The sequence below is a fragment of the Pseudophryne corroboree genome, chromosome 1 (genome assembly GCF_028390025.1).
Source record: "Pseudophryne corroboree isolate aPseCor3 chromosome 1, aPseCor3.hap2, whole genome shotgun sequence".
In the NCBI taxonomy this organism is placed as follows: Eukaryota; Metazoa; Chordata; class Amphibia; order Anura; family Myobatrachidae; genus Pseudophryne; species Pseudophryne corroboree.
The window spans coordinates 726,678,582-726,700,811 of NC_086444.1; the positions used below are offsets into that span (position 1 = coordinate 726,678,582).

A 22,230-nucleotide genomic window follows, 5' to 3' on the forward strand; every position below is an offset into this window, starting at 1 on the left:
CATCGGAAAAAACAAAAATGCAGAATACGACAGCTTAGTAAATGACATGTGAAAAAACAAAAAGTTGCAGAAGAACAAAACCGATGTCATTCGTGTTTAATCTCCCACCAAATCCCTACAAATATGAATCTTAGTAAATATACCCCTGTGTGTGGGCACCAGTAGTGCTGAATTCTAATAGCAAAATGTCTTGTTATTCACATCTTTAAATACATGTTTTCAGGACAGTGATACTTATGTATGTTTTTGTTTTATTTGCAGAGCATCCCACAGATTAAAACCCAGCCAACATTCATTTATGCCATTGTTCTCTTATCAATTCTGATAGCACGCAGTTTACGAGACTTGCTGGATGACATTGTAAGTAACACACCTTGTTGAGCAATCTTATATTACATTTTTATATCAGGGGTGCCAATTATTGAAAAGGGGTCTCTTCAATAATACAGGTTGAGTATCCCTTATCCAAAATGCTTGCGACCAGAGGTATTTTGGATATCGGATTTTTCCGTATTTTGGAATAATTGCATACTATAATGAGATATCATGGCGATGGGACCTAAATCTGAGTACAGAATGTATTTATGTTTCATATACACCTTATACACACAGCCTGAAGGTCATTTTAGCCAATATTTTTTATAACTTTGTGCATTAAACAAAGTGTGTGTACATTCACACAATTCACTTATGTTTCATATACACCTTATACACACAGCCTGAAGGTCATTTAATACAATATTTTTAATAACTTTGTGTATTAAACAAAGTTTGTGTACATTGAGCCATCAGAAAACAAAGGTTTCACTATCTCACTCTCACTCAAAAAAGTCCGTATTTCGGAATATTCCGTATTCCGGAATATTTGGATATGGGATACTCAACCTGTATGTGTATTTTATAATATACGTTTATCATATATATCTGTAAATATATTATATTGTAACAGATGTTTTCAATGATATGCGCAACAAAACTTGGAGTGCAGCTGTATCAAGTGTAATAGAAGTGAACCCCACACTTCAAAAAATGCAACAATAGTAAGGAAGGTTTTCACACATGAAAAATAGCGCTCACCAAATACCATGCAAGGATAAGTATATAGAAACTAATAAATTTCATTCACCCTTAATAGGATGTAGATCTTCATAAGATAGTGACAAATTTCACTCTAGGAGTTCCTTGAATCGACCCAATATTCGGATAGAATAGACGGTATCCCAGGAAACCTGAAAAGATAAGTGCCTCTTTCCCCAGTGGAATTGGGATTGGAAATATGAGGCACCATTAAACACGAACCATAGTGTAGTACTTTTTTTTAAAACATGCACTGGTTTTAATGCACAGATAAAACTTACAAGAAGTTAAAAGAACAAGAGCATATCATAATAGACTCCATAGGACAACACAGATGGTATAATCTCTGGGTGAATATATTATGTAAATATATTATGTCAGGCTTACCAACTAGGTGGCTTATATATATATATATATATATATATATAATATATTTGTCATACATATGAACTATAAAATTATGAAAATATGATCCCAAAGTGAGTTCAAACAAGGAATTGCAGCTCTGATAATACTGATTTATTTACAGCCACAGCAAATTATACAGAATAAGATATACACAGTAGTTATATATATATATATATATATATATATATACTAATTATATTTATGCTTCCTTAATTATATAACATAAAACATGAAACAATTTAACAGACTTAGACAATTAATAACATAAATTGTATACTTGCAAATACATAGATACCATCCTAGGGATCTTTCCTTGGTGTAAACATCTCTCCTTCCTCCTCCTGCACTCACTTTTCTGAGCTCCTGAACTAACTTCCACCCCAACTTCAACTAACTTACTAATACCGCTTCCAGATCGCAAATGCCGGATCCCACCCGGTAAAAGAAACGTGTCCTTACCGGGTGGGATCCGGCATTTGCTCCCCTCTGCTGGCTTTCCGACCCGCCAATATATTGGGTCGGTTGCCATAGCAGCGGCGGGGGGGGGGGGGGAGGGCCCTGCAGCAGCAGCGCGGGGTTGGAGGCGGCGCTGGGAGATGAGCTCATCTCCTGCACCGCCTCTCCCTATGCTGTGAATGGGAACCGTGTTGCATCGACACTGCTCCCATTCACACTTCACCTGACCCGGTATTCAACCCGGGTATAATCCTTCTTTTATACCGGGTTGAATTACCAGGTCAGGCGACCCGCTAATTCTCAGAAAGTGCTTTCACATCGCACACTGACCCGTGTCGACACGGCAATATGCCGTGTCGATACCGGGTTATTTGTGCGATGTGAAAGGGGTATGACTGAACTCATGTACATTTATATAATTTCGACCTGGCATACTCCTTTATTGATTTCCTTGTAACTGATAACTGCCAGATTCCAAAGTGTCGTAAAACATGTCCAATTGTTCTGCCTCAAGGTGACGAGCAGAGGATGTATTCTGGAGTCATAGTCTGCTTTCCTTTTGATTATTTGGAGTGTAAATACATTTGTTTACCACATGTGTTAGCATGAACAATTGGGACTTGGTAACTCAATTGATATTGTGTTGTAATTGCCTCCGGTCTGCAGTATAACAAAACAAAGGACAGATACCATCCATTTGCTAAGGATATGTAGATTTCTGACTTTGCATTTTAAACACAGCCCTGCACATACCAGTATCTGTGTGCATTTTACTATAAGTTGCATTAAACTTATACATGTACAAACCTAATTAATCTATTTTCTTACTATAAAATATATTTCCATCCTGTTCACTATGGTTAGAATCACCTTTTATAGTGAATTATATTTTAATTCAGACAATATCCATTACCCTAATATTATATTAAGTGTAAACAATTACCTATACGGCAACACACCACTAGAATTAATAACTCTCGGGTTAGAATGGGGGGGGGGGGGGGGGGACAGGGCAGAACTGAGTTCCAGCACATGTAATTGTAGGTGGAACTAATTCCACCTCCTCCAAGGCTCTGCACAGAATTCCAACAGAAAAGTCTGCTCCACCACACATGTCAATAAATCATGCAGATGGTGCTAGTGTCACTGATGAGCTGCAGCCACCTCCCCCTTCCCCTGGTGCTGGCGGCTCCATGGTTCTCCTCCATTTTGTGCTCTACTCCTCATGGAGTGGGGAACAAATGGTGCCCTCATTCAAACGCTGTCTGATAGCATTTGTCCCCTCCTCAGTTCCCAGCATCTTCATTTTCCAGCACTGCATATGTGATGTCATGCCATCACCACTGCTGAAGTGAAGATCCATTAAGAGGAGCAGGCTCTGTGCATGCTGAAGGCAAGGTGAGAGGGGGCTAAAGAGACATAGAAGGGCTGGGAAGCTGCTGGAGGAACAAAGGGCATGGAGTTTCTGGAGGGACATGGGTAGTGAGCTGCTGGAGGGACATTATGTGTATTAGAGGCTCTTCTGTGGGCATTAAGTGTAAGAGGCACTACTACTGTATACATTCTGTATAAGGGGTGCTACTACTGTGGACATTATATATAAGGGAAACTACCACTGTGGGCATTGTGTATTAGGAGCACTACTGTGTGTCATAACGTGTATAAGGTGTAGCGTTGTGTAATATAAATTAGGGGCACTACGTGTGGTCTAATAAGATACTATTACTGTGTGATGTAATTTGAATTGGGGGTACTATTGTGTGGCCATGTCTCTTCCTTGTGAGACCACTGTCCATTTATAAAGAATGGGAGGTAGGGAACAAATGTATAGTTTGCAGGTCGGTGCCTGCAAACCCTGGCATTGGCCCTGGCTCTGCCTAATGGGGGGAGGGGGATAGGTGGCAGGAGAAATGAGTTACACCACCTCTCCATGACCACTTTAAGCCCTGATCACTCTGCTTTGAACTGTCTGTGATGAAATTCATTTGATAATGAATACTTCACATGGAAAACACTGAATTTTGGGAGGGGGGAAAGTGGTTTCAAATACCTGATGGTGTAAATTTGCTACAATAAACCATTAACAAATTTCTCTTAAAATTAAACAACTGTGCTCTAAGAAAGCTTGCTTACTGTATCTCCAAGTGGCTGAGAGAATCCAAATAGGTTTTTTAACCATTTTTAATAGTTTATACACCGGCCGTGTGAATTTATATGTATGTAATGTTTTTAATAAAAGCTTTGTGTTTTTTAAATGTAATCTGATCTGGGCAGCGCTTCATTTACTTATATTTATTTTTTTGTGTTTCATGAGGTTAACAGTGACCTCTTAGTGGAGATGCAGTCTCAGATCGGGTATATATAAAACACTACAGGACCTTTTTTTGTCAGTGCCCAGGAATTTTGAATTACCATAACATAAAATGCTCCGTGGGTGCCCTCACAAATATAGCAAAGTATAGGTCACTACGTAAATTAAATAGGAAGAACAGGAGTTTCAGTGTTTTAATCCAGCCCTATCATCAGGTATCCTGATGATAGTAGAACTCTAACTAATACCCTCTTGCGCTATACTAGATAATATGATATGGCTGAAAAATTCAACACATCAGCTTTTATATTTTATAAGCATGATAAAATTTATTCATACTTAATAAATCACAAATTTTAAAGCAAGACCGGTCTCATTAATATCATAAAAATCTTTAAATAAGAATAACAAGTATATATTATACTATAAGGAGGTGGACTTAAGCAAAATCTGTGCACAGAAGTGTATACACTATTAAGTAAAGAAATAACTCAGTCCGTAGATACTAGTTGATAAGGGGATCATGTCTAAGGGGGTATACTTTTTCCTTCTCTATTCCCCTCCTTTTCTCTGTCTGATTCTATTGCTTGTATTATATAACTATATTTCATATCTTTGAAGCAAATGTATAATTTTAACCCTTTAGTGATTTATAATAATTCATCACTAATTGTGTACCTTTTATTAACAAACCCGCAGAGGTTGCATCCAGACATATATATCTTTAAATCATTAGGAATATTCTGTTCATATAAGAATGCACGCCAGTCATATAGAATGTAAATCATAAGAATGTATTTCAACAAACAATTGCTACTCATAGAATTCACTTTTATCATTAAACAGTATTGGTCAAATACAATGCAAGTCACCATATAATAGTTTCACAGATTCAAACTATATAAGAAACAAATAGGATGAAAGAAGTGTAAGAGATGTATGTACTGTACTGTATGTGTGTATTTATTACTGGGGAGATATTACTCAAAGCACTTGGCTATATCCTAGATTTATTGATATATATTGGACAATATATATATATCTTAGAGAAATACCTTAGGGGATTGGTTTATGTATGTGTGTGTTTGTGTGTGTGGGGGGGAGGGGCAGCATGTGGCTGCATTGTCCATAGACCGCATGGGACAGAAGCTAGACTCCATTTTGGGAAAACTCCCATGATTCCAAAGTCTGTAACATATGGTTCAAAAGGGAATGCCAGCAGCCATTTTAGATTTGCAAGTCCAAACACATGGCATTCTTTGCTACACCATAATCACATAGCAGAAGCCATAAGACTCCACTATATTCCAACTTATATTACAATTCCAAGCCATCTAATCACCTTCCACAATTCCAAGCCATCTAATCACCTTTCACAATTCCAAGCCATCTAATCACCTTTCACAATTCCAAGCCATCTAATCACCTTTCACAATTCCAAGCCAACACAGTATCTCAATAACCAGAGCATATTGTATGCTGTCCATATTATATGAACCATCACAAGACCAGATCACCAGGTAACCACAAGTATCAGCCTGCCATTGCTACAAGCACATGCTATATTTCAGCAAGATGCACTATATAAAACCACTACAATCTGTTATAAATCACCATCCACAAATGTATACCAGGAATGCTATGCTACAGATTGTCTACTGTTCCAATTCATTACAGATTTCATAGAGTATTATCACCAACACATAACAATCACATAATTGCACAAGTATCATTAACCTTAAAGTCAAATGTATTTACATATTTAACTATTCTATGCCAATCATTTCACAACTACTTTACCACAAACACATATTTAACTATTCTATGCTATTTATCTATGAGATATTGAGTATGATACTTAGCCTTAGTAAGGAGATCGGTCCTGGTGATGAGAAAGCCATGCTTCTGAGAGCTAGATTGATTCTGAGTGAGTGAGCTCTGATTTCAAGTGTGCAGGTATACAACCTGTGGGTGTGTCTTTCACAGCATGCGGGCTAGCTGTATCAGTGGGCTAAGCTGGCCGTGTGCTGGGATTGTCTATTCAGCCAAGGCTACAGTGTAGGGATGTTAATTAGGCTTCAGGTTACAGAAGCCAATATTATCAATTCATTCCTTCCTTGTATGATAATATTGTCCCTAAAATGTATATAATGGAGTTACTCTGTAACATATCCCCCTGTTGACAGTGATCTGGCATTTGACAGATTAAACTGACATACAGTCAAAAACATTTTAGTGTAAGTGTGTGTTCTGTGTTAGTACAGGTGTCTAAAGAAAGAAAAGATTTAGTTTGGAAAAGATTACAACAAAGTCATTTCACAGTTCAAAGTATAAAGTAATGAAGGGGTTGAGAAGAGTCATTTCTCCCCTGCACCGCCATAGGTAGATGGAAAAAAACCTTGTTTTTATATTTATGTATACTTATGCAAGGACAAAAAAATCTGCCTATGTGGGCAAGCCCTTTCCTAATATCCCTCAACAATGGAAACTAAAGGCCTAGTTGTTTCTTTGTGAAGTCTTCTTCTCATAGTGTGGTGGGGTCTTCTGAAGGTGTCATCATCCCTTGGACCATCTGGTTCAGGTCATCTGTGTCCGGTACTTCTGGTCTGTGTCCTGTCCGATCATCTAAGGGTCCATGCAGTCATCTTTGGATATATCGTCTGTCTACAGCTGGGCTCGTCCTTCTCATCTGTATCTACGTAGGAAATAAAGAGGTATCAGTTTGGATGTCTCTCTACCTATCCATGATGTCTTCTCTTCCATCCGATCCACTTGTAGTCTTTTGATATCCTTCTGTTTACTTGTTTCCCTGTAGATGCGAGAAACAAAAACTCTTCCAGAGCATTAGTTGTCCCTCCCCACCCTCTATGATACTTTATGATTTTGTATACTCCATTCTGAAATTTTTACAAATCACATTTGCCACTATTTGCGAGTGTTACAGATTGAACTTCACATTATTTTAGTCACTAGATGGCATCCAGATCCTAGGATGCCTTTGCTTTTCACATTTTCATAAAACAATTCTCCAAAAATGTCCTGATATTCAGGATTTTCACATATATTTATCCTGAACCAACTCATATACTACCCCCCTTTCTCCTGTCCAATAATCTGTATATTAATTGGGAAGGAGAATCAAGGAAGTCTTGGGCTCTTTGACAAATTTTTGGACTGTTCCTTGATGTTCTGAGAAAATAGAAACATTAGCATACATAATACAATTACTGTCAAAATTAAACTTTTTCCTATCTATTGCAAACACACAAACTGTTAGTAAGTTTTACCCAAATAGATTACCAATAACACAACATTGTCCTGTAGAACCTATTTAAATATGAGACCATTCTTTTACCTGCTGTGGACCGGTAATGATGAGATGAAACAACTCAAGTTAACAGACCAATCATATATCAGATATTAGACAACCATTAGCTCAATATCTTATGATTACCTTGTGATTATGATTTTATAGTTTCTTTGCAAACAGCTGATCCAGTGCCTGTTCTGCAAAGCCACTTTTCTAACATGAGGACGTTCCTCCATTTTCTGGTTAAAAGAAACCACGAATTGTCCTACCATTTGATCTAACACCATCAATATCTTGGAGTTCCAAAACTCCTAAAGTATGGGAGTGTCCCTATTGCTCACCAGAGGTAAAAAAAAAAAACATCAAAATTAACACTATAGACATTTAAGGATAACTTACCTTTCCACAGTTTCAATCATTACTGTGACAGTTTAAACAGGATGATCATATTTTATGACCTATGGTCACCCCCCTGTCCTGGTGTATAAGACCATAAACATCAGGGTTATTCTTAATTCCTTAATTCTGAACATCTCAATTTAACTAGGGTTTACAGAGATTTGTGAACACAAAAAATAAAATCACATTTGTTTAAGCTCTTAACAAGCACTTGGGATTTAAACAACCTTTACATATGTACTGTTACAACAGTTGTGACGATGTTTATCCAATACTGTGTCACCTTATGAGAGATATATCAGTTATTAAACTTTTCCAGATCTTCCAAAATAACCTTGTCCCACCCATTTTCCAATTCCTAAGAATCTGGTCAGAGGGCTGCAATACATACTTACTACCACTAGGTGGTTTGAGGATATTTTCCTCCAATATATACATATATATTCCATTATAAATACCTGTATATACCTGGGATTTCACAAAGAGCAGGATTTTAATACCACCTGTCTATTTGTATCCCATATATTACCATCTCAAACATTGTTATAAACTGAAAGGTTGAATCCGTTATCATCTGTCAACAATGTTACAAAAAGACGTCTCCTTATGTGCAGTGGCGTCACAAGGCGGGTGCGGGGGGTGCGGCCCGCACCCGGGTGTGACACCTGGAGGGGGTGACACCAAATGTCAGCTCCTCCGTAGTGACAGGAGCCAGGTGCTGCAGTGTGAAATTCCGCTACAGCACCCGGCTCCTGTCATAGCAGAGGAGCCGACAGCACACTGAGTGAGACCGTCTCTGGGGGAAGCCCAGCATCTCCGGAGATGCTGGGCACGCCCCCAGAGTGACGATACCAGTATCCCCGCGAAGCCACGCCCCCTAGCTGTAAGGTCACGCCCCTTTTTTGCCGCGATCGCGGCAGTACATCAGGGGTGCGCACCGGGTGTCACCACACCTGGTGACGCCTTTGCTTATGTACATGTACATAACAGACCCAGATTGCCTTATCTTTGCTTATCATATAACATGCCTAGTACTAAGGGCATATTACATGTCCAACGTTCCGAGTATTACATATATTGCATTGATTCTTAATATTTATAATGTAATGTATATAGCAGTCTAAAAATGCATGTTTCCTGAAGTCATATATATACCGTTTATCTAAGGAAAGAAAGATTTAGATATCCTGACATCTGCAGCATCTTAAATTAAATGAATATCCATCTTTACCGTTATTGTTAAAGACTTCGCCTTCCTGGGATTTAGTCTTCTTTCAAATACCTTCTGCTTACCAATCTATAGAACGATTATTACAGGACTCATTGCAAAACCCGCTATAAGGTCCACGTAATTACACCCTGCTTATCAATACCTTACCTGATTATAAGCTTCTTACCAGGGTACCTATAAATTGTAACAGAGTTGAATAAATAGGTCTAGTATACCCCCCTTCTGCGAGTTTCTTAAACTATTTAAGGAAATCGATATTTTAATGTACGGTGTTCTATGACTGTATTACTAATTTGTGTGATATCCCTGCTGCCTGCTGCGTGGAAATGAAGTCCTCGATTCTCTATAGAATCAGTGAATTTATCTTGCAGACCTGGAGTCACCCAGCCGAAATCGCTAATAGCGGCCTTAAAACAGGTATCCAGTGCGCATTGGTCAGCTCAAAATTCTTAATGTGTCGTTAATCACGTACCCACCTAGACAACTTTCAAAGACATATTCAACGAATGTCTTGTACCACTGCAACCAGGGCAGAGTCCCCCAGATGTTACGCTTAATGCGTTACATCTATGAGTCCGTGGGAGCGCCCCACGCGGCTCATACCTTGACTGAGTATCACACTCAGATATCACACCCTTGACTAAAACCTGTCAAGTATCCATAATTCCATGGAATCTACACGAACTTAATCTAAGAAGAGTAACAACAACAAAAAATAACACTTAGTCCATCTGGAAAGAGAAGAAAATAGTGTTAGCATGTTTAGCATATGTAGAATTATCCATATTCTTTTCTTCTTCCTAAATAAGGTTCTTATATTCAGTCATTAACAATCTATTAATTTTAACTAATTGTATTGTAAGTGCATTGCATGTGTGTGCTCAGTAATGCTGCTGTACAGTGATACAGATCCCTGTTTTATTGGGTCTTGTACACTGTAAACAATCCCCCCATTCTGTTGCTGCTAAAATTTTGAGCAAAACAAAAGAAGGTGTGATAAGTTGAAATCATGCTTCACATTGGTGCTAAAAGCCTTCCTGTGTGAAATATGATTTCCTTAACAAACATTAGAAAAGTTGCCAATTAAGTAATGTTTGTGTCATTACTTCAGCACAGTACATTGGAATACACTTTCCATACATTTCAGTTAAACAAAAAAATTATTATCGCTATCAATAAATTTTCAGTTCTATTTATATTTGCTTCAAAACTATAAAAACTTTTATATTTATCCCAAAAAAATTTACAAGTCATATATGGGTTTGCTGCAATTAATTATGCATCTGTTAAGAACAAAACTAAAGCAGTTTGAGTTTCAACTGTAAAAATTTTTTTACTCTGTCCCATACAAATTCTTTAGTTACTTTAGTATTCAAGGAAACCTATTGGTATGCAAATCTTAGGTCTTAAACCAGCCAGAAAAGGAACTGTTTGCACATCACTTAGAACAATGGTGATAATTCCTGGCTGGATTGGCTGTGAACAAGTTCACACAGCAAAATGTCTGCTTTATAAACTTGGGGAGAGAGCTACAGTTTATAATGCATTTGATAACTGTATTTGCTGTAACAAATAAAAGTTATAAATTAAAACCATACTTGCTTGGTTACTTCAGTGTGAATCCTTGGTCTTGAGGAAACTTGTTAGTGCTGGAAAAAAACAAATCTTGCACGGAGAGAGATAAAGTAAATTTTGTATACAAGCGATTTAAACAGAAAAAAAATGAATATGGGTTCTCTGCTTTAAATTGAAAGCAGTCCCTGTTTGGGCGCCAATGATAAGGGGTCATGTCTAAGGGGGTATACTTTTTCCTTCTCTATTCCCCTTCTTTTCTCTGTCTGATTCTATTGCTTGTATTATATAACTATATTTCATATCTTTGAAGCAAATGTATAATTTTAACCCTTTAGTGATTTATAATAATTCATCACTAATTGTGTACCTTTTATTAACAAACCCGCAGAGGTTGCATCTAGACATATATATCTTTAAATCATTAGGAATATTCTGTTCATATAAGAATGCACGCCAGTCATATAGAATGTAAATCATAAGAATGTATTTCAACAAACAATTGCTACTCATAGAATTCACTTTTATCATTAAACAGTATTGGTCAAATACAATGCAAGTCACCATATAATAGTTTCACAGATTCAAACTATATAAGAAACAAATAGGATGAAAGAAGTGTGAGAGATGTATGTACTGTACTGTATGTGTGTATTTATTACTGGGGAGATATTACTCAAAGCACTCGGCTAAATCCTAGATTTCTTGATATATATTGGACAATATATATATATCTTAGAGAAATACCTTAGGGGATTGGTTTATGTATGTGTGTGTTTGTGTGTGTGTGGGGGGGGGGAGGGGCAGCATGTGGCTGCATTGTCCACAGACCGCATGGGACAGAAGCTAGACTCCATTTTGGGAAAACTCCCATGATTCCAAAGTCTGTAACATATGGTTCAAAAGGGAATGCCAGCAGCCATTTTAGATTTGCAAGTCCAAACACATGGCATTCTTTGCTACACCATAATCACATAGCAGAAGCCATAAGACTCCACTATATTCCAACTTATATTACAATTCCAAGCCATCTAATCACCTTTCACAATTCCAAGCCATCTAATCACCTTTCACAATTCCAAGCCATCTAATCACCTTTCACAATTCCAAGCCATCTAATCACCTTTCACAATTCCAAGCCAACACAGTATCTCAATAACCAGAGCATATTGTATGCTGTCCATATTATATGAACCATCACAAGACCAGATCACCAGGTAACCACAAGTATCAGCCTGCCATTGCTACAAGCACATGCTATATTTCAGCAAGATGCACTATATAAAACCACTACAATCTGTTATAAATCACCATCCACAAATGTATACCAGGAATGCTATGCTACAGATTGTCTACTGTTCCAATTCATTACAGATTTCATAGAGTATTATCACCAACACATAACAATCACATAATTGCACAAGTATCATTAACCTTAAAGTCAAATGTATTTACATATTTAACTATTCTATGCCAATCATTTCACAACTACTTTACCACAAACACATATTTAACTATTCTATGCTATTTATCTATGAGATATTGAGTATGATACTTAGCCTTAGTAAGGAGATCGGTCCTGGTGATGAGCAAGCCATGCTTCTGAGAGCTAGATTGATTCTGAGTGAGTGAGCTCTGATTTCAAGTGTGCAGCTATACAACCTGTGGGTGTGTCTTTCACAGCATGTGGGCTAGCTGTATCAGTGGGCTGAGCTGGCCATGTGCTGGGATTGTCTATTCAGCCAAGGCTACAGTGTAGGGATGTTAATTAGGCTTCAGGTTACAGAAGCCAATATTATCAATTCATTCCTTCCTTGTATGATAATATTGTCCCTAAAATGTATATAATGGAGTTACTCTGTAACACTAGTTAATATGTAACCAATATCAACTGCTGGTTAGAACCCGTACACTGATTAAATATCCGTAGATAGTTATTTTGTATCACAGTTCCTTTAAAAGTAACCATCCAACACAAAGCAATGAGCTGCATGAGAACTGCTCTAAACCAGAGCCTTAAGTGAGGCTTGGGCCAATGATGTCGGCAAGGGGGAGTCCCAGTGTCTACCGAGGTGGTCTCTGGCTGCGGGAAACAGCACATGTGCTGGCACCTGCTGCATACGATCCTGCCCGACTACAAGGCTCTGTGAGTCCACACCTCTTAGTGCCGTATGTAGGTACTAGTGAGCGGTTTCTCTCCTCCCAGCAATAGTTCCAGCAAATGATGGTATCAGTAGCTGATGAAAAGTACGGGTACTATTACTGTAGGGGTCCAAAAATCAAAGACCTGACGCGTTTCGCTCCTCCCACAGGGGCTTTATCCATTTGGCTTCACATTGGAGCAATTTTTTGTGCCTGTCACCCTGTCTGCCAACATCAGGAATATGGTCAATAATTATATGATGTAACTCGGCCATATTATGTCTCGCTTCTTTGAAATGTCTCACAATGGGCTGATCTGAGCCCTTACTATTGATGCTGCTCTAATGGCTGATCTATGGAGTGCCATTCGGTCCCTACATGAACTTATGGTCGTGCCTAACCCACAGGGACACTTAATCAAATATATAATGTAAGAATTTGTACAAGTTAGAGCATGACGGATTTCATACCTGCGGCCAGTGTGTGGGTGAAAAAAATATTTAGCCAACATCTTATGGCTGCAAGTGGTACATCCTGTACACTTATAACAACCATTGCACCGCCTCATTTTGCCATCTTTCATTAATAACTGTCTAGTAATGTCTGAGTGCACCGTCCAGTCTCGAATATTCTTCCCTCTCTGGTAACAGTGTCTGTTTTTTGTATAATTAAGACTTTTAATTTCATTCTGTACCACTGGCCAGAGATTCATACTGATTTCTCTGATCTTATTGTGGGCTACTGTGTATCTATGAACCCAATTCAGAGTTTTTTCTGAATTATTTTTAGTGGTTTTCTTTAGAATTTCCACCCTATAGCCCCTAGGTATAAATTTTCTCATCATTTTGTCTAAGATCCAACAGATTCTCATCACTCGTTATTCTTCTAGTCCTCAAGAATTGGGAATAGGGAAGACTATTAATGGTTGCCTGAGGATGGTAGATATCCGCTCTTAATAAAGTATTCCTGTCTGTTGCCTTGGTGTAAATGCTAGTGCAAATCTTATTGTCACCATCCACTCTGATATTGACATCCAAGTACGATATCTCTTCACAACTAATGGCATGTGTGAATTTTATGGGACCATTAACGTGCTCCACTAAATCCTGAAAATTTGAATGAGTACCATTCAAGAACAAAATTACATCATCGATATAGCATTTGTAAAACACTATTTAATCCCTCACTTCATGGTTGAAAAACAATGTTTTTCCTAATATTGACATGTATGTGTTAACATACATAGGGGCCAGATGTGACCCCATGGCACATCCAGAACATTGATTATAATATTGACCATTGAAATAGAAATAGTTACATTTCAAAACTAGCTCCAATAATAAGAGAAAGAAGCTTATCGCTGGGCCCTCATATAGTGGGTTATCTGTAATGAGTTATTTAACAGCTTTAAAGCCCCCCTCATGGGGGATGCTCATGTACAAACTAATGATATTAAGGGTACACAACCACGTATTGGGGGGCAGTTCTCCTGACTCCCTCAATTCCAACAATAAATCTGTAGTGCCCCTCAAGTATGTGCTTGGGCGCATGGCTGTAAATCTAAAAACATAGAGGTATTGCTAAATAGCGAATCTCTAGCTGAAACAATAGGTCGTCCAGGCGGGTTACACAAACTCTTGTGGATTTTTGGTAGTATGTAAAATAATGGCACCCTTGGTGAATCAATTCTTAAAAAAGCACAGGTGTCGGGGGTGTGACCTAACCTTGTGGTGAGGAAGATGTACTTCTCTGGAGCTCCTACACCACGCTCCTTACACAGCGATCCCTACTCTCCCCAGGAGATATAAAATACTTGGGGTTGCCCCTATCTACCTCCTACTTCCATCGGACAGCGCTGCGGAGACGGGGACCACGATAAGTGATCCTGCAGAATGCGGCCTGTCTGTCTGCTGAGATCTCGACCTCCCTCTGCACCCGCCGCGGACTTCCGGTGAAGGGGATCTTGCACTGCCGAACGTCGAGCCGCCCACCGGGACTGCCGCTGCTGGTGATCCTCTGAGACATGGGACTTCAGCTGCGGACGCATCTCACTTACCTGCACCCGGTGCCTCTGCTTGATTCCCCTGTCACTGTGCAGTGGCGGCCATCTTCCGGCTCCCACTCCTACCTCCCAGGTATGCTCTTGCTCACCCCAGCCTCTTCACCCTGTGACCCCTAGCTGCACACTGACTACAGGGGCTAGCAGCGTAGTTCCCCTATGCACTTTGGACACTACTGCTGCCACCAGCGTCTCTCCTCTCCAGAAGGCCCTATACACAGCTGTTATAGAGTGGTGGGTCTCCCGCTTTAAATTATACCGTCCATCAGTTCAGACCTGGGGTACACTGGAACAGTGGGACACGGTCAGATACCACAACATCTGGACTTTGGGGGTTCAAAATGAACTGCTGAGTTGCATACTCTGCTAGACCCCCCATTTTTTCTCATTTTAGCAGCTCCTGTGCTGTGAATATTGGCTTCTGTCATATGCTACATTGCACATCTTTTCAACTATATACAGTGCTTGGAGCTCCATCTAGTGTCCTTTTTTATATATTGCAGTCTCCCTTTTGAGATACTCTGCTCTCTCCATTTACCAATAATGTGTTTGTTCAGATACCTTTTCCTCCCGCCTCGGTCCTAACCCAGGATATGTGTTAACTGGTATCCTTTTTTTTTTTCCTTCGTGGAATCTTAGCTCTCATCGACTTTTCCCCTGCATACTTCGAGTTCTGTTATGCCTCCTAAACGCAATAAATCCTCCAAGCCAGTATCCCAAATTTCTTTTTTTAAATAGTCTACTCAACCTTCCAAAAACATGGGAGATAAGCCTCAAGCGCAGAACACTGACACCCGACCTATCATTTCTACTTCTGACTCCACGCCTCGGGCACCGTCCTCTCCCTCCACAGACTTGGTTAGTGACTCTGACGCATTAACTGTGGGTACGATGAAACTACTTATGTCTCAGTTCAAAACAGAAATAGCGGTGGAAGTCCGCTCCGCCCTCCAGGTGTGCCAACAATCCATCGACGAGATTGGAGATCGTATCAACCATTTGGAAACGAAAATGGAGGAAGTTGTGGTGTCTCATAAGCAGTTAATTGGCTCTCATGATGCTCTTGAGGCTGAAGTGCATAAACTCAGGGATAAGCTCACAGATCTGGAAGATAGATCTAGACAAAGTAACCTTAAATTGCACGGAGTTCCAGAAGCCGTGTCGAACAGATGCCTCCATGACTTCGCTGTTGATTTATTTAAAAAGCTATTGCCACGAGCATCCTCGGCAGATCTCCCCTTGTCGACAGAATTCACAGACTTCCTAAAGCCAAGGCGGCTCCGGATAACGCTCCTAGGGATGTCCTTATGAAAATGCATTATTTTCATATTAAAGAAGCAATTCTGAAGGCGTCCAGACCCTCATCGGATGCGTCAGCGACTCTAGGTGATAAGCAGTTATTCGGGGATTTGTCCCAAGCTACCCTCTTCAAGAGACGTTCATATCAGACTATTACGTCAGCCTTGAGAAAGGCTAATATATCTTACCGCTGGGGATTCCCTACTAAGCTTCTCATCGCGTGCAAAGGTTCCACGATAGTGATCAATAACACCGAAGAAGGATCGAAACTCCTAGATTCATGGAACATTGTGGGTTCATCTGGTGGCTCTTCTCCTCCTCGTCGACTCCAATAGGACTGGTCCATGGTGGAGTAGTTGGCTGATTTAGGCTGTAACTGTGCCTTTTCGTTGTTTCCTATTGGTCTATCCAGGAGCTTACTCTACTGCTATGTTCATTATATTGTGACATGAGGTCTACTTTACTATGGTGCCTCCATTTGTTTGTTTCTTGATTTTTATAGTCTATTTTTTATTTTTTAGAAAGCCCGTAGGACAGCTGAAATGGTAGGTGGCTACATAGTTCTTTCATTGATGACCTGCCGCCTCAGTTGTATAATCCTTCTTTGTTCATATGTTTGCCAGTATTGATGTTCTTATACAATGTTTATTTGATGCTGATGTGTCATCGCACCGGTCTCCCTCCGGGAGACTCCCACTCCTTCTTTGTTATAATATGCAGCTTATTGGAAATAGGTAGTTGAGGGAGTATGCTTGGGAGCTGCTCGGGAGGCTACTGGACTGACTGACAATCTGTTTTGTCTCAAGGTTGGGATGGTAAGTGGGAGGACTGCCACTACCCCCCGTCTGTTGCACACAGATGTCGAGACAAGGTGTCTGGATGTGGTCTCAAGAGAGACCAGTTAAGTTGTTTAATGTGTTTTGTTTTCTTTAGGTTTTTTTCTTCAGTCTGTGTTTTTACTTCCCCTTCTATGAGCCATATTTTGTTTTCACTATCGATGGTTATGCTGTTCTTAAGTCCCCAAACTCCTCCGCATCCAGCAGACTTCTTATTTGATCCATGGTGAATGTTATTTCGATTAATGCTAAGGGGCTGAACTCCCCCATAAGAGAAAATTAGCCCTTAACTACTTTTATAAACAGAACATATTGTAGCTGTACAAGAAACGCACTTTTCAAATCAAAACCCCCCGCGTTTTACTAATAATAAATATCCCCAGTGCATTACAGCTAATGGCCCTGTTAAAGTTGGACTAGCCATACTTATCGCTCAGACTTGCCCATTTGTATTGTCATACCAACATTCCGACCCTGATGGTAGATATTTAATATTAATAGGTCATTTGGAAAATGTTGAGGTTACCGTTGCCTGCTGCTATGCGCCCAATACCAAGCAAGCTCCTTTCTGCAGAAAGTTCTTTCGTATTACATAGTAACATAGTATCTGAGGTTGAAAAAAGACAATTGTCCATCGAGTTCAACCTATTTGTGGTCTCCTATGCATGATGATTTGACAAAAATTTATGACTGATGCTGCTGTCAGCCGTTGCATTTTATCCCTATTTATAGTAACTATAATGCATGACTATGCACCATACCCCTGGATATCCTTATCCATTAGGAATTTATCTAACCCATTCTTAAAGGTGTTGACAGATTCCGCCACTACAACTCCCTCGGGCAGGGAATTCTAAACACGTATTGTCCTTACCGTGAAAAAGCCTTTACGCCGTATTGTGCGGAATCTCCTCTCCTCTAACCTGAGCGAGTGTCCACGAGTCCTCTGTGTTGATCTAACCAAAAACAGGTCCCGCGCAAGCTCTGTGTATTGTCCCCTTATATATATGTAGATGTTGAACATATCCCCTCTTAGTCTCCGCTTTTCCAATGTAAACATGCCTAGTCTTTCAAGCCTTTCCTTGTATTCCATCGTCTCCATGCCCTAAATTAGTTTGGTCGCCCTCCTCTGTACCCTTTCAAGCTCCAGAATATCCTTTTTGTAGTACGGTGCCCAGAATTGTACACAGTATTCAAGGTGTGGCCTCACTAGTGATTTATGTAACGGGAGTATAATACTCTCGTCCCTAGCATCAATACCCCGTTTTATGCATGCTAATATCTTATGAGCCTTCTTTGCTGCAGTCCTACTTTGGGTACTACTGCTTAGCTTGCTATCTATGAGGACACCTAAGTCATTTTCCAGTACAGAATCCCCTAATTTTACCCCATTTAGTAGGTAGGTGTAATTTTTGTTCTTGTTACCACAGTGCATTACCTTACACTTGTCTGTGTTGAAGCGCATTCTCCATTTGGCTGCCCATGCTTCTAATTTAACTAAGTCGTTCTGAAGAGACTCGGCATCCTCCTCTGTATTTATAGCCTTACACAATTTGGTATCATCTGCAAAAATTGACACCATGCTCTCTAGACCTTCTGTTAGGTCGTTAATGAAAATATTGAACAATAGCGGTCCTAATACTGAACCTTGCGGCACACCACTTAGCACTTCAGTCCAAGTTGAAAAAGATCCATTAACCACAATGCGCTGCTTCCTATTATCTAACCAGTTTTTGATCCAAGTGCATATTGTGCTTCCTAGCCCTGATTCTTGTAACTTGTAGATAAGTCTCATGTGTGGTACAGTATCGAACGCTTTGGCAAAGTCTAAAAAGATTACATCCACGTCTTTACCCTGATCTAGGTTTGCGCTTACTGTTTCATAAAAGCCAAGTAAGTTGGTTTGACAGGATCTGTCCTTCATAAACCCATGTTGATTCCTTTTAATGACCTTATTGGTTTCAAGGAACTTCTGAATACTATCTCTTAGAATACCTTCCAATACTTTCCCCACTATAGATGTAAGACTAACTGGTCTATAATTACCTGGTTCAGCTTTACTTCCCTTTTTGAATATAGGCACTACTTCCGCTATACGCCAGTCTTTGGGAACCATATTCTCCAGGAACAGTCTAAAAGTGCTATTTTACTGCTAGGTGACTTTAATGTAGCCCCTGACCCTAGCATAGATAGGTCCAACCCGCCTTTAGTCCCCCATTCGGTAAAACCCGTATATCTTCAGGTCCTTTTCGAAACCTATTAGCTGAATACAGATGGTATGATGCCTGGCGGGTCAAACACCCATTGATGGGAGATTATACTTTTTACTCCCATGTGCATAGATCATACTCCCGGATAGATTTGCCCATTGTAGATAGATGGACTTTAGCCTCATTAAGCAAGGTTGATATCTTGCCAATGACGTGGTCAGACCATGCTCTCCTATTTATTCGCTGGGATGTATCTTCCTATAAAGCCACCCCTGGGCCTTGGAGATTGGGCTCTCACCTTTTGAAGAAACCACAAGGCCTCCAGGCATTGCAGATTTTTTTTGAGCTATATTTAGACACTAATCGACCATCGGATACCTCTACTTTCACCCATTGGTGCGCGCTAAAAGCAGTTGTTTGAGGCTCAGCGATACAAATCGCAGCCAAATTAAAACGTGAATTTGCATAACAGCTTACCTCCGCTGAGCTGGAGGTTGTTTCTTTGGAGAAGGCCCATAAAATGAACCTTTTAAAAAAGGCTATTTTTACTAAACTCCTAACAGCCCGAGACAAAGTTAACTCCTTTGCACTTACTGAAGTTCACCGTAACATTCAGCGACTTAATCAAAGATATTATTCTTTAGGCAATAGGGCCAGTCGGCTTTTGGCCCATAAACTGCGTGGCCGCAGGGCTAGGTAATAAATACAGGCAATGTATAATTCCAAGGGAGCCAAGGTTATGGATCCTTCTGCTATAGCCAACACATTCGCGCAAAACTACTCCCAACTATACAATTTAAAAGACGACCCTAATACACCCCAAACTAATCCCCCAGAGATCTGAGTTTCTTCGAAATCTCCCCCTAAAATCACTATCGGCTGAAGACGCCGATCTTATTAACTCCCCATGGACTCTTGAGGAGGTGGTAGAGGCCATTGGCTCCCTCCCTCTAGACAAAGCCCCTGGCCCTGACGGCTATTCCTCTAACTTCTATAAGCAATTTAAGTGTATACTAGCTCCTATTTTACTTAGTGATGTGCACCCAAAAAACCCTAAAAAAACAGCTTAAATCATAGAATTTGGGGGTCATTTTGATCCCCTAGTATTATTAACCTCAATAACCATAATTTCCACTCATTTTCAGTCTATTCTGAACACCTCACACCTCACAATATTATTTTTAGTCCTAAAATTTGCACCGAGGTCGCTGGATGGCTAAGCTAAGCGACACAAGTGGCTGACACAAACAGCTGGCCCATCTAGGAGTGGCACTGCAGTGTCAGGCAGGATGACCCTACAAAAAAATACTCCCCAAACAGCACATGACGCAAAGAAAAAAGAGGCGCAATGAGGTAGCTGTGTGACTAAGCTAAGCGACCCTAGTGGCCGACACAAACACCTGGCCCATCTAGGAGTGGCACTGCAGTGTCACGCAGGATGGCCCTTCAAAAAAATACTCCCCAAACAGCACATGACGCAAAGAAAAAAAGAGGTGCAATGAGGTAGCTGTGTGACTAAGCTCAGCGACCCAAGTGGCCGACACAAACACCTGGCCCATCTAGGAGTGGCACTGCAGTGTCACGCAGGATGGCCCTTCAAAAAAATACTCCCCAAACAGCACATGACGCAAAGAAAAAAAGAGGCGCAATGAGGTAGCTGTGTGACTAAGATAAGCGACCCAAGTGGCCGACACAAACACCTGGCCCATCTAGGAGTGGCACTGCAGTGTCACGCAGGATGGCCCTTCAAAAAAATACTCCCCAAACAGCACATGACGCAAAGAAAAATGAAAGAAAAAAGAGGTGCAAGATGGAATTGTCCTTGGGCCCTCCCACCCACCCTTATGTTGTATAAACAGGACATGCACACTTTAACGAACCCATCATTTCAGCGACAGGGTCTGCCACACGACTGTGACTGAAATGACTGGTTGGTTTGGGCCCCCACCAAAAAGAAGCAATCAATCTCTCCTTGCACAAACTGGCTCTACAGAGGCAAGATGTCCATCTCATCATCATCGTCCGGTTCATCACCCCTTTCACTGTGTACATCCCCCTCCTCACAGATTATTAATTCATCCCCACTGCTGAAATCCACCATCTCAGGTCCCCGTGCACTTTCTGGAGGCAATTGCTGCAGGTGAATGTCTCCACGGAGGAATTGATTATAATTCATTTTAATGAACATCATCTTCTCCACATTTTCTGGAAGTAACCTTGTACGCCGATTGCTGACAAGGTGAGCGGTGGCACTAAACACTCTTTTGGAGTACACACTGGAGGGAGGGCAACTTAGGTAGAATAAAGCCAGTTTCTGCAAGGGCCTCCAAATTGCCTCTTTTTCCTGCCAGTATACGTACGGACTGTCTGGCGTGCCTACTTGGATGCGGTCACTTGTATAATCCTCCACCATTCTTTCAATGGTGACAGAATCATATGCAGTGACAGTAGACGACATGTCAGTAATCGTTGGCAGGTCCTTCAGTCCGGACCAGATGTCAGCACTCGCTCCAGACTGCCCTACATCACCGCCAGCGGGTGGGCTCGGAATTCTTAGCCTTTTCCTCGCACCCCCAGTTGCGGGAGAATGTGAAGGAGGAGCTGTTGACGGGTCACGTTCCGCTTGACTTGACAATTTTCTCACCAGCAGGTCTTTGAACCCCTGCAGACTTGTGTCTGCCGGAAAGAGAGATACAACGTAGGTTTTAAATCAAGGATCGAGCACGGTGGCCAAAATGTAGTGCTCTGATTTCAACAGATTGACTACCCGTGAATCCTGGTTAAGCGAATGAAGGGCTCCATCCACAAGTCCCACATGCCTAGCGGAATCGCTCTGTTTTAGCTCCTCCTTCAATGTCTCCAGCTTCTTCTGCAAAAGCCTGATGAGGGGAATGACCTGACTCAGGCTGGCAGTGTCTGA

The 22,230-nt window shown here is 40.6% G+C and overlaps 1 protein-coding gene across 1 annotated transcript in view; it reads left to right on the plus strand.

Annotated features, from left to right (window-relative positions):
• The window catches only part of LOC135046821 (phospholipid-transporting ATPase IK-like), a 1,701,102-nt gene that overhangs the window by 527,957 nt on the left and 1,150,915 nt on the right, over window positions 1-22,230 (plus strand). The window contains exon 5 of the mRNA XM_063955407.1: window positions 262-360. Within this exon, the coding sequence (XP_063811477.1) occupies window positions 262-360 (99 nt within the window). The remainder of the gene's footprint in view (window positions 1-261; window positions 361-22,230) is intronic.